The 13,701-nt window shown below is 42.3% G+C and overlaps 1 protein-coding gene across 1 annotated transcript in view; it reads right to left on the reverse strand.

The window, feature by feature from the left end:
• Positions 1 to 13,701, reverse strand: part of Lyrm7 (LYR motif containing 7) — a 264,174-nt gene that overhangs the window by 7,159 nt on the left and 243,314 nt on the right. Inside the window, exon 8 of the mRNA XM_087194588.1 lies at positions 12,577 to 13,055. Within this exon, the coding sequence (XP_087050714.1) occupies positions 13,027 to 13,055 (29 nt within the window). The 3' untranslated portion in view covers positions 12,577 to 13,026. The remainder of the gene's footprint in view (positions 1 to 12,576; positions 13,056 to 13,701) is intronic.

Genomic DNA, 13,701 nt, shown 5'->3' on the forward strand with positions numbered 1-13,701 from the left:
GAAATTCTAAAAGGCTTGCTGCTTGCTGTCTTCTGCTACCCTGCCATGGACTGTTTCCCCTCTGCAATACCCCTCCTGCCATGCCACCTGTCTTGGAGCCAGCTGACTATGGACTGATCCTCTACAAACTGTGAGCTAATCTTGTTGTAGCAATGAAAAAGTAACCAAGATATACTCTATATCCTACCGATACTTTGTTTTTTCAGTTGTTTTAATTTTAGCTATTCTGGTGGGTTTAAAGTTGTGTCTTGCTGTGGGTTTTTGCTGGTTTGTTTGAGACAGTATCTTCCTATGTAGTTTAGGCTGGCCTTGAATTCACTATGTAGCCCAAGCTGGCCTCGAACTCACAGCAATCCTCCTGCCTCAGCCTCCCCAGTGCTGCAATTACAGGCATGCACCATCACACTCTGCTTTGCAGTGGTTTTAATCTGCACTTGTCTGATAACTAACAATAGTGTTTTCATGTGTTTGTTGAACATTCATGTATCTTCTTTTAGCTATGCATGTTCAGAACTTTTCTCATTTTTAAACACAGCTGTCTTACTGAGTTTTGTTCTTACTTATTCCAGAACAAGTCCTTTGTCCAACACAAATATTAAGAATATTTTTCCTGGTCTATCTAATAGTAGCTTTTGAAGAATCGAACTTTGATACGGTCTGCTGAATCAATTTTATCTTTCATGATCTGTGCTTTTGGTGTTCTAAAATATTTGAGCATATTCCTAAAGTCACAAAGACTTTCTATTTCTTCTAGAACTGCTAAATTTAATTTTATGTCTATAATCTATTTTTACTTAATTAAAAAATAATTTGGTGGTACGAAGGCCAAGGTTATTAGTATGACATGGCTATCCAACTCTTCGTTTATTTGCTAAAAGAGTATTTTTGTTTTCCTATTGGACTGACTTATTACCTTTACTGAAATGACTGTGGGTCCATTTCTGAGCTACTGCATTGGTGTATCTGTCCAACCTACACCAGCACTACTACATGAGACTTGAGTCAGGTGCTAAGACACCTCCTCATCTTATTTTTCAAGATGGCTTTGGATTTTCAGGGCTCTATGCATTTTTATATACATTTTAGAATCAGTTTATCAATGCCTATTAAAATGCTTCCTGCAAGTCTGACTGGGATTGCATTTATCCTAACAATTATTTAGGGGAGAATTACATTTTAGCAACACTGAGTGCTCTGATCCAAGAACATGCCATGTCTAATATTTTGTAGTTTTCAGTTTAACTTTGTTTACAGCTTTCATATGGAAGCTTCAAAGTCTTATGCAGTCAAATGTCAATTTTCACCATAGATTAAGGATTACATCACTGGAGATACAGCTACTTGGGAGGCCAAGGTAGGAGGATCAAGTTCAAGGTCAACCTGGGCAAATCAGGAGTCTGACAATAAAAACTCAAAGGGGCTGGAAAGGTAAGAGAAGAAGGAAGCTTTCCTCATCCCCAGATTATATGTCTATTATCCATTTATAAATCAACTTGTACATTAATATTTTAGAGGTTATAATTAGGTAACATTTCAGTCTACTCAGGCTTTTTCTTTCTGACATCCTCCTTTTCCCACTCAATTAAATTCAAATGTTTAACACCAAACATAAATGTATCGTTACAATAGAGGACATAAGAGATACCAGCTCAAACCTGAGAGACTGTGCAATATAAACACTGCTGTAGTTTGGATGTTGAATGTTCCCTAAAGCCAGTATGTTAAAATAAAAGCTTGGTGCCAGGAGCAGTGCTAAAGGGAGATGGGCCCTAGAAGGAGGTCCTGGTCACTGTATGCCCTGGAAGAAGATTGTGTGGCTCTGGTCCCTTCTTCTTTCTCTCTTTCATGGACCACATGGTGAGTGATTTTGATCTGCCACGCACTCGCCTCAGGCCCAAACTTAGGGGGCCAATTGATCATGAGCTGAAGTCTCCAAAACTATGAGACAACATAAACCTTTTCTACATTAATTATCTCAGGTGTGTTGGTATAGTGATGGAAAGCTGACTAACAAAAACACAAGAGAGTAATATACATGAAAACTACTTTTTCTTTCTCTACTATTCACTTTGTCCACTTGCGAAAGAATGTGTGCCGTGGTTATCTTCCCCTCTCTTTAGTAATCTTTCTCTTTTCCATTACTCTCCTTTCTTCTAATTTTCTCTTCTATACTTTCTCCATTTCTTAATCTACTCTCTCTAATCCACTCCTTAACCACCTAGTTATAAAGATTATGTGACACGTAAAAGGCCCTTGGTGTATTAACTGACAGACACCTGTATTACCATTCTGAACTTCTCTCCTGAGTTCAGCTACACATCTATATTCACCTGCTACTGAATGTCTCCTGCAGTCTTCCAGTCACCACAAACCAGTATGTGCAAAGCTGAATCACCACCTTCTTCCTCCACCTATTTCTATGCTGTCTTTCTTGGTAAGCAGCACCACCTCAGACTGTCTTTACCAAACAATGCATATTCAAACTCTATCCTGCTACTTGCAGTTCTCTGATTTAAAGCTGCACTTTATAAAATGCCTTCTTACATTCAAAAAGCCTTTACTGGTATTCAAACTAACCACATACATTTTAAAAATAATTAATGTCTATTAAAAATGAAAATCTAACCTATTAGTATCTGTTGGTGGTAATAATTTTTAACTTGCCAACTTGTTTCTTCTAGTAATATTTTTATTATAAATAAAATCTATTGCTATTTATCAAATTATCAATTTTAGACTACTTAAACTGATTTCTTGCCTTCTTCTTAAAAGAAATGAGAATCAATTTCTCTGTCCACCTCAGAGGGCATTACTAGAAATTGAATCCAAGGCCCTCACATGGAGCTACATACCCCGCATTTTTTAATAGTTTTTATTTTGAGACACGGTCTCACTAAGCTGCCCAGGATGCCTCAAATTTGTAATCCTCCTGCCTCAGCATTTTCAGAATGCTGAGATTAAAGGTGTGCACCACCACGCCCAAATAAACTCTTCTTAGTCACCTTTTTTCTCTTAGTAGCACTTCTCTAAAAGAGGGCCTTGGACACCAGGGGAGTAAAGTTTTAGAACAACATGCCTATCCAATATCTAGTTACCCCTGGAACAGCTGCTAAGTGTTCTGTAAAAGAAAGGATACAAGGAAGTCATTAAAAATGCTTAGCAGGGCCTGGGATTTAGTTCAGTGGTTCCACTGCCTACCCTGCAAGGGCAAGGTCCTGAGTTTGATCCTGGGTACCAAAAGAAAAAAAAAAAAAAAAAAAAAAGCTTTAGCAAATGAGAAGTATATGCAATTCATGTTTCTTGGTCAGGCAATGAATTCCTTACCAATCCCCTGGGAATGTGAAAGCCAGTAGGGCACACACTGGAGTCACTTATCTGACTGAGGAACAAGGTAGGTGGAGGCCTAGCTTGTCTACTGTGTTTCAGATTCACTCACAAAAGACAAAGCCCTGCAATTACAGGTGATTCCTGCTTTGTTTTGTGCCAAGTGTCTCAGGACTACTTACTTTACTTGATATTTTTTCCAAACAAATAACGGATTTTCAGCTGCCATTCACTTTTTGGCTAGAAAAATTTGTAAGATTAATTTGCCACAATAACAGAACCTTGTTGTAAGAGCTCTTAGTTATTTGTTTGTTTTCCCTGGTACCGGATAGAACTCAGGACCTTGCATTTGCCAGGCAGGCAAGGCACCACTGAGCTACATCGCCGCCCAGCTCTTAGTTATTTTAAACCTGACCCTGACACTACATTTTGTTTGTCTGCAATGCTGAAGATTAAGCCCTGAGTAGCCAGGATTACAGGTTTACACCACCATACCCAGTTCAGCTGGAACTTCAGGCACAATCAACCATGCTCTGGCTTGTTCATTTTCACACACACACACACACACACACACTGTATCAATCTGTATTATCAAAATGCTTAACTTCATAACTGGCACAGACAGCTGGTAATCATATATGAGATAACTTAGGCTATGAGGCTGCTAAATTTTCTCCCAAGTCAAACATCAACCAGTGCCTGAGTACACTGCTTCTGAGTACGTGAGGATTTGGGAGGACATCCCAGGTCCAAACCACAACACACAGCTATTAAAGGGTGATTTAAACAGAACTGGACACTTTTTAAAAGTATTACTCAACAACTTCATTATATAGAAATACGCATTATCTACCAAACTGTACATCACCTTTCCACTGCATGTGTCTGTGGTTTACTTACTCCTGTGTACCATTCAGTGAAGTCCTAGGACTGTGACAAGGAAAGCCAGATCAACCAAACAGTTCACGGGTCAAGGACATACTCATTAAGCTACTGAAGTAGAACCTTTAGGGCAACATTTGCATCTATTTCACAGGCCCTGATGGAGGCAGGTGAAAGTCTGAATCATATGGATGATCACTGTGGCAATCAGTAACAACACTAAGCTTCACTTAATGGGCAAAATAAACAAAGAAGGCATAGGTGGCATAAAAGCTAACTGAACACATAATGAATTCATCAAAATGTAATGCTTTGTCCCATATCATAAGTTGAGTTTTCAATGATTGTACTGTTTGGTTTTGAGTCAGGTTCTCACTATATAGTCCAGGCCGGCCTTGAATTCACTATGTAGCCCAGGCTGGTCTCCAACTTGCAGCAATCCTCCTTGCCCCAGCCTCCTAAATGCTGGGATTATAGGTGTGCACCACACACCTGCCTCAATGATTCTATGTTTACAGAGCAGAATATGATAACAAGAACCTCCTGATGAGCCAGTTTTTCCTACAACTACAGGCATCTCCACAACTTCATTTTCCAACAGGATAAGGCTCTGTCTCATTTCTATCACACAACCTAGAGACTCCTTAATGAAACCTATAATGGTGCTAAGCCAGGAATTCATTCTGTTCAATATGATGAACGTCTCTCAAACAGCAGCCAACTAGATTCCCAACTATTGTACCAGACTATTTCTAGTGGATACATTTAAAATGAAACTAGAGCAAGGATCCCATTCCATGTAGACTGAGGAGCTGAATGCATTCATTCTGGCTGCCAATTCCATCACCAATGATGATATGCTTTAAAAAGCCTGGAAACGGGCAGGGGATTTAGCTCAGTGGTTTCGCCGCCTGCTGTGCAAGCACAAGGACCCGAGTTCGATCCCTGGTACCAAAAAAACAAAACAAAACAAAACCAAAAAAAAAAAAACCCAACCCTGGGAAAGATTCCATAGCATTGCTAATGCGCTATCACACAAGAGTGCCTACGGAGTAAGACAGATTTAACTGTTATTTACAAGCTGGTTGTTACTATTTATTCGTGTGTAATGAAGTCGCTGAATGATGAAATTTTTAAATGTTCAAGCCTTTTGTATGAACGTGTGTATATAGTCAGGATTGTGAAAATACTGGAAAAACAAAGTTTTTCAATGTCACATATAACACAATTTTCACTTTTGTATTCAAAAGAAAGCTCACGATAACGTAAAGTACTGACAATGTTATAATGATAAAGATTTCTGACACAGAAAACACTAATCTGCCAGAGAATACACACTATTTCTGGTCTATAAAGTTAATCATAGTGAGTCAAATGAGAAATTCAATATTCTTAGATTCTCTATTCTGAGTGGCTTAAATTTTTAAAAAACTCAGTAATGATATAAAACTGTATGAAGGAAATTTCAACTATATTGTAAGGCTTAACATTGGGGGCTAGCACTGGAGTGACACTCACATGTTGCACCCTGCTCTCCCTGAGCCCGGGCTGTGCGCTGCACAAATGTAGAGCACTACAGTCTCATGGCAATCCCAGGATGTGGTTACTATCAATGCTGACCCCAGTCCCCACACACTGCCACCAAGAAAGGAGGGCAGGAAGTGGGCCCGCGATGGGAGCAAGAAGAGTCCTCCCACTCGTCACAGAACGGCACTCCACCCACCACCCCACACCATCTGAGGTTAGCTGGGGAGGACACCACCATCACGCTGCCTGGAGATGAGAGAGCAGTGTTTGGAAGGCCCCTGGCACTGCAGAACAGTCTCAAAAAGCCCTCAGGGGAGACAGGTACACACACACACACACCCCCCAGGAACCCACTGACAATCCCATTATGTACTTTGACAAACATTATCTTATTTTTACCATCCTAAGAGGCAGGTATTATTTTTACTTTGAAAATGAAGAAACTACAGCTCAGATTCATTGTGAACTTGAAGAGGCTGTTTTCTCTGTATTCTTTATTAAGGTCTACTTCAATGCTACCTTGAATTACAATTATTTATGAAATAGTGACTGACTGCTAAAAGCTCCATCAAGGCAGAATCTGATTTATCACTTTATCTCTTATTGCATTTAGCATGGTGGCATGCCCCAGTATTTGCAAACAAATACATACATTTCACGTGGAATTCAGAAAAACCTGTTTAAAACTAGATTCAACCACTTTTTTTTTTCAGTACCAGGGACTGAACTCAGTGCCTTGTGCTTACGAGGCAGGAGCAGTGCCACTGAGCTAAATCCCCAGCCTCAACCACTTGTTTTCATAAGTGGCACTGGTTTATACCCTCCAGGAATTAAGGTTTTCTCTCGTAAGAGTTACACCAACTTTGCTCCAAGGCATGCTTTCTCAACCTCAGTGTGGCCTAGGTAATTCTTTGCTGGGGTCACAGGGGTTGCCAGTGCCCTCAGGGTACTTCATAGCATCTCAGGCTGTGGTACACTAGATATCAGTACTCAACCCTCAGGTGTGAGGACTCAAACTGCCTCCAGACACTGCCAAATGTCCCTAGGGAGTGGTTCCCTCCACTGAAAATCACTACAGTAGGGAAGGATATTGTAAAACTGAACTGAAAAACAAGTATGTTATATCCCTCTAATTCCCCTTCAGATGGGAAGGATAAAGAAAATTCTCTGAGGCAATCCTCTAATGACATCCTCCAAAAAGCAATAATGAGAAACATAAAATTCCAATAATCTTATATAGCATATTAAGTGGGCTACAAATTCTTGGTTTTTTCTCCAAATAAGAGACAAATTCCTCTACACTGAATACAGACAAACTAGTGACTTGTTGGACTACAGCATGAGGTTTAAGTCATGCCTTAGAATTTATGAGGTCATAAAAAGCCTTGCATTAGACATACTGACCATAAGACCTAGCTGTGCCCAGCCTGCCAAGCCAAAGCCCCACACGTGTGAATGAAGCTCTCTAGAACCTTTCCATCCAGCCCACTTGCTATCTGGATTACCATCAGATGACTTTTGCTGATGCTACATCAAAAACCCCAACATCTGCCCAGATTGCTAACCCTCAAAGTTCAGAGAATATAACATCTGTTGTTAGTTTAAGCCACTAACTTCGAGATAGTCTGTTATAGAGCAATAGATATCTGCAAACCTTAAATGATTTTCATGTACTTAGTATACATTTTGCACCTATTTTTGAATTAAAGATTTTATGTTTTAATGAAATCTTTGTATTACTACCTCAAATGAGGTTATCCAATTCCTAGTAAGATGACACACTAGGCTTCTGTCCCTCCAACATAATCAACCCAAGGAAGGAGGGGGGAGTAAATATGGACTCCAGGAATAATAACAGAAGTAATACAAAAATAAACAAAACTGGTAGAGACACAAAATGCTGCACTTAACTTGTCTGAAAGGAAATCATAACCTAGAGCCAGAAGCAAAGGGCAACAGAGGCGGGAGTTAAAAGATTAGCTAACATTTTTTTTTAACATCTTACATTCTCCTTTCCTATACTGTGCAGGTCACCACAGAAATTAGCAGCGACAGCCTAAAAGTCTTTGTCAGCAGGAAGAAATCAGGGCAGCCCAAAAGCCCTCCGAGGAAAAGCCCTGGGCAACGCGCTCCTGCTGACCAGCGCTGCGTCTGGCACTCACTCATCCAGCCCCACTCTTGCAGGGCCGGTGGGTGGTGAGTTACCACCTAAGGAGACAACTTCATCCCAGTTCTGGTTTAGTGCGCCTATCTGAAATGCTTGGGACCAGAAATATTTTCAGAATATGGAATATTTGCATGAAATTTTAAGGATGGGCTTTCCTAAAATCTGAAATGCACCAAAATCCAAACTTCTCTGAGCATCAGGTAGTACTCAAAGTTTTGGGATGTTGGAGCATTTCAGATTTTTGGATTAGGTGCATTGCAAGATGGTGCACACTAGGGGGCCAGTGATGCTGGCAGTGATGCAGGTGGTAAAAAGTACTTACCCGGGCAAGGATAAGAATAAAGACATGAGTTTATTCAGGCAAGAGTCCATGTCCAGAGGGATAGCAGGTGAGCTTCCAGGAGCAGAACTCCACCATCAGGGTGAGAGACTGGTGTTTTGATACAGGTTTGAAGACATCCCAAAGGATCTAGACAGCAAATATGACTATGCAAAGGATGTCTTTTTTCCACTTCATCTAGTACCTTATAAATCCGCACCGCTTCATGTCTAAAATTTACGTTGAAAGCTGTAATTTGACACAACATCCCCTCTGGCTGACAGAAGGCCATCTTACTTCAGATGGAGAAATTTATGCACATTAACTTTCAGAGAAGAGGGGTTGGAGCTCACTGGGAGGCATGAATGGGCTTCCATCAAAGGTCTGCCTTCACCTTCTATAGTTGTGGTCAGTGTCACCACACTGTCTCATGAATGCGGAGTAGGAAATGGACAGGGCGGCTTTAATGGAGTTCTGCTGCTCAGGGTTTTAACCCTTGTGTTGCTACTGGGCAGCCACTACAGTGGGGATGGGTGCTCCACCTGGATTACTTATTTTTAAAAGATTAAATCTTGACCGTAAATTGCCTGATGGAGTAGCAACCAACAGAATTTAGGAGCAGTTCAGTGATGCCAGGTCACCATGTGACCTAAGAGCCAGGCCCCTGTCAAGCTCATCTGGACTAATGCAAACTCCCTAACACAGACTATCAGATTAAGTGACTAATATCCTCCTCCCCAAGGGATCACGAGCTTAATACCCAAAACAGACAAATCTGGAGCATAAAACTACTGTAAGAGGAAGACAATGTGCAAATGACAAGGAAGAAAAGGAGCGAGGAAGGGGAAGGAAAGAAACAAAGGGGGGAGAGAGGGAGGGAGGGAGGGAGAATGCTATTCAGACACTGGTTCAAGTTATAAGCATTTATGACGGGACTCTATCACCTAGGCGTGGAGCAGACACAGACCCTGAGAGAGAAAACAAGACACAGTCCGCACAGCATAATGAGAAATGTGGAGAAATGGCAATTTAAGAAATACAAAATCTTGCCAGGAATGGTGGTGCACACCCGTAATCCCAGCACTGAGCAGCTGAGCCAGGAAGATCACAAGTTGGAGCCCAATCTAGGCGATTTAACAATTTAGCAAGACCTGCCTCAAAATAATTTTTAAAAGGGGCTCAGTGTGAAAGCTCTGGGTTCACTTCCCAGTACTGCCAATAAATACACAAAGAACTAAATAAAAATGAATAAAGACAAAATCTTAAGAGGTGGCCACGATAGCGCACTCCTGTGATCCCAACAGTTCAGAGGCTGGGGCAGGAGGATCACCGTAAGTTCTGAAGCCGGATTGGGCTACACAGTGTGTTCAAGGCCATTCTGGCTTACAAAGTGAGACCATGCCTACAAACTGTTTCAAACCCACCCGTGGAAGCACCGGCACTGTTTGAGCCCAGATCTAGTGTCTCATCCAGTCATAGAAGTGTCCCGGGGAAAGAAGCATCTGAGCAAAAGGCTGAAGTCGAAGAGGGGACTTGGGGATAGGCGGGAGGAGGTCGCAGTCCCCAGGGAAAGAGCGACTGTAGACTGGGCTTGCAGGAAGGCCTGAAGGGAGGGAAAGGAGCATGAGTGGCGGAGGCTGGGTGAACGCAGAGGCAGGAGCAGGGGCAGGGAGATGAGGCTTCGGTCCAGGAGCCGGAGAGCAGGTGACAGAGAAACCCTAAAGGGTTCTTCTGAGAAGCAGGAGAGAGCAAGAAGATTGGAACTAGATTTAAGAAAAGCTGCACCTGGCTGGACACGGTGAGTCTGAGGTGCTCTTGGAGCGTCCAAGGCTGTCAGTGACCTGGAGTTGGCAACAGAGCTGTGGATAGGAGCCATCTTGGCCTTCGAAGCAGAGTTCCCAGTCTGTTCTGAGGGCAAGCAGGGCCAGGAAGACAAATCACAGAGACTGAAAGAGCTGTCAGAATGGCCCGGAAGGCCTGGCCCCCAGACGGCGATAAGCAGCAATATTGCTGCTGTGACAGGCGAGGGATTTGGAAACCACTGGCTCCCTGGAGTAGGTGCCCACTAAAGTTGAGTTCCCTGTGTTCAGCTCTAGCAAAGAACTGGAGCAGGGCTCCCTTCAAAGCAGCCCCTTGGGCAGTGGGCTCACAGCCCACACTGGAGGACACGAAAGGAGAGATCGAGGTGGGAGGAAGCAGAGCTTCTGCCCAGACCCCAATCTCCTTCTTGGCCTTTTTGGTCTCTGGGCCCTGCTCCTTAATACTTTCCTTACTTCCCAAGAGGAGGGGAAGAAGGCATGACGGTCCCTGTACAGAGGGAGAATGTCGGGAATACTAACCCAGTTGTGTTTTCCTAGTCAGTTTTGTTACCCACAGGCTTCTCCGATGCCCAGCTGAAATGTGAAGCATCCAAGACTTCCAGGAAGGAATGTTACCTCACAAACTGACAAAAAGTGGGGGGCCAGGGATTTAGCTCAGTGGCGCTGTTGCCTGCCTTGAAAGCGCAAGGTCCTGGGTTCGATCCCTGGTACCGCTAAAAACAAAAAGAAATAGACAAAAAGCTTCTGAATTTTCAAAAGCCAGACTCTTAAAGGATTCAAGTCACAGGGAATGAATGCAAGATGATGTAGGACCAGTTCAATAACACTTTTCTGGACTGCTGAAAGGGGAATTTGGGGTGGGGGCAGCCAAGTGGAGAGTGAAGATCCCTGGGAAAGGGGAGCCGAAGTCCTGCCCCTGCCTTTGACTTGGCCAGGAGGACTTAAGGGGTCACAGTGCAGAGCATGCCCTTGTCTAGTGTAGCTAGAAGTCAGTGAATTCCAGCATGGGCTGATGGACCAGAGGCCCTCACGGAGTTCCTCACGAGCCTCCAGAAACAGCTGTCCAGCCTCTGTCCCAGGGAGGGTGTCTGTGACTGAGGGAAGGTCAGACGGAAGGAGCCCGGGTCAGGAACGAGGGAGGGCTTTGCCGTGACACACAAGCGCAAAGGCCAATGTCAGGAGGCCAGTGTATCCACAGCGACAGCGTTTGTTGTTCTTCCTGCCTCTCTCTTCCCTGATGCCTCCGAAAGTCCCCAGGGTTTACGTGCAACCAAAGAAATGGGGGGAAGCCCAGATGAATTTATCAAGTAGCACAGAGGCTGCAACCGAGAATAAGTTTAGTCATAAAAAGAAAACAAAGATTTCATTTCCAGAAATATGATGGCTAGGTTGTTTAGTTAATAATAATAATAATAATAATAATACTAATACCCTGAAAAACAAGTCAGAATATAGTACTCAGATTACAGCACAAAGAAAAAGCACGAATGAAAAATTAGAATATACTGACGGCTAAATAGAAAGAAAGCATGTATATTTAATCAGAATTCTGGATGAAGCAGAAAGAAAGAGTGGGGCAGAGAAAATACTGAGAGACAAGACAGCTTCCCCTCAGAACTGATGAGAGACATCAACTGTCACACTTGAGAAATGATAAACCCCCCGAAGAGTAAACATGAATCTACACGAAGACGTGCTACAGCTTTACAGAAGGTCACCAAAGGAAAACGGAAAATCCTAAAATGCCAGCCACACGATGCAGACAGTGGCTTCAAAGGAATAAGAATTTGATATACTTTTCAACGGCAATAATAAAACCAAGACAAATAATGAAGAAAGAAGAGAGAAGAACTAATAGCTAACATCAGGACCATCACTATTGCTACTAGATATTAAAAAGATAAACTCATACTCTGAAAAGCTCTGTGCCAGCAAAACCCAGGAAAACGAATAAATTAGCATAAAAATATAACTTCAAAATTGCCTCGCGAAGAAACAGCAAACATGAATAATTCTATTACCTATAAAATAATAGGATTCAGTGAGACAACTATGGCTTCAGCAGTGAATTTTACCTAACACTCAAGGAGGATATGGTCCCAACCTTATGCAAAGCCTTCTGGACAATATGGAATCAGGAAGCCCTGCAGCGATCCCAACCCGGACAGAGAGCACTGGATAAACAGAAAGGCGCTGTCCCAGCCGTTCTCACCAGAGGGGCCGTGTACTTCATCATCCAAACAGGGCACTTTGGAGAGGAAAGGCAGAGCGAATAATAATGATGTACAAAAACTATAACGTGGAGCCAGCCCTGGTGAATCAGGACATGCCGTCACTTAAATCTCACTCATAAACATAGCTGCAAACAAAAATCCTTAAAACATTAGGACACATAAATGAGCGATATATAAAAATGGTAATGATACGTGGCTAGAATGTTGGGTTTCCTAGAATGCAGATTATTTTAAAATTAGAAAATCAATGTATGTGATTCCTCACATTAAAAGATTAAAGAAGAAAACATATGATTATCTCACCGTGTGTGGAAAATTTGTTGTTAAAATCACCATCCATTCATGACAAAAATTCTTAGCAACCTAGGAATTTAAGGGAACTTCCTTCATCTGATAGAGTATATCTGCAATATACTAAGAGGAAACATCACGCTTGATGGTAAAATGATAAAATCTTTTCCTCTGAGATATGTAATGAGACAAGGATGCCTATTTCTATTTAACATTGTATAGACTATCCTAGCCTGGGTCGTAAGGAAAAGAAATAGAAGCTATAAAATAAGAAAAGTAGAAGCAACTCGTCACTATCCACAGATGACGTGCTTGTATATGTAGAAAATCCAAAAGGTTCCATAGGTCAGGGTTGAGCACCGATGGGAGAGTTTAGCAACTCTGCTGGACGTGAAACCAGTTGTAGATGGGTGTGGTGGCACCCAGCTGCAGGGCTGAGGCAGGAGGATGGAAGGGCTGGGGTCAACTTGGGCAATTTAGCGAGCCTTTGTCTAAAGGAAAGAAAGGAAAAAAGAGAAAGGGAAATTGTTTTATTATCCCCAAGTACCAAGATTTAAATGTAATAAAAGACATATAAATCCTCTACTGAGAAAAAGTGTAAATTTATTGAGGGCTTTTTTTGAGACAGGCTCTCTCTCTTTAATGCAAGCTGGGCTTACACTCACTACAGGTGGGCCTCGAACTCGTGGCAATCCTCCTGCCTGGGCCTCCCAAGTGCTGGGATCACAGGCGGGCGTCACCAAGCCTGGCCCTACTGAGAGACACTAAAGAAGTTAAAGCTGCACAGAACGTGTTATGGAAGCCTCAACATTTTAAAGAAACTATTTAAAGTGATTATAGAATTACTGCAGTCCCCAAATTCCAATACTGTGTGGGATGAGAGGAGAGACTGACAAGTGGACTTAAAACTGACATGGATAATGAATAACCAAGAACAAGAGATAAGGTGGGAGAATTCGCTCTAACAAGACACTATATTGTAAAGTTACACCATTTAACATGAGATGACAGGAGTTCAAACAGAGACAAACGGAGCAATGGGACAGAACAGAGTCCAGAGAGAGAGCCACACCCACACGTATATGAACACTTGAAATACGACAGAGGCAGCCATGTAAATCAGCAGCCTTGGCAAAA

This window comes from Heterocephalus glaber, unplaced genomic scaffold, assembly GCF_053883595.1.
Source record: "Heterocephalus glaber isolate CG9 unplaced genomic scaffold, H.glaber_assembly_v1.0 deba00001606, whole genome shotgun sequence".
In the NCBI taxonomy this organism is placed as follows: domain Eukaryota; kingdom Metazoa; phylum Chordata; class Mammalia; order Rodentia; family Bathyergidae; genus Heterocephalus; species Heterocephalus glaber.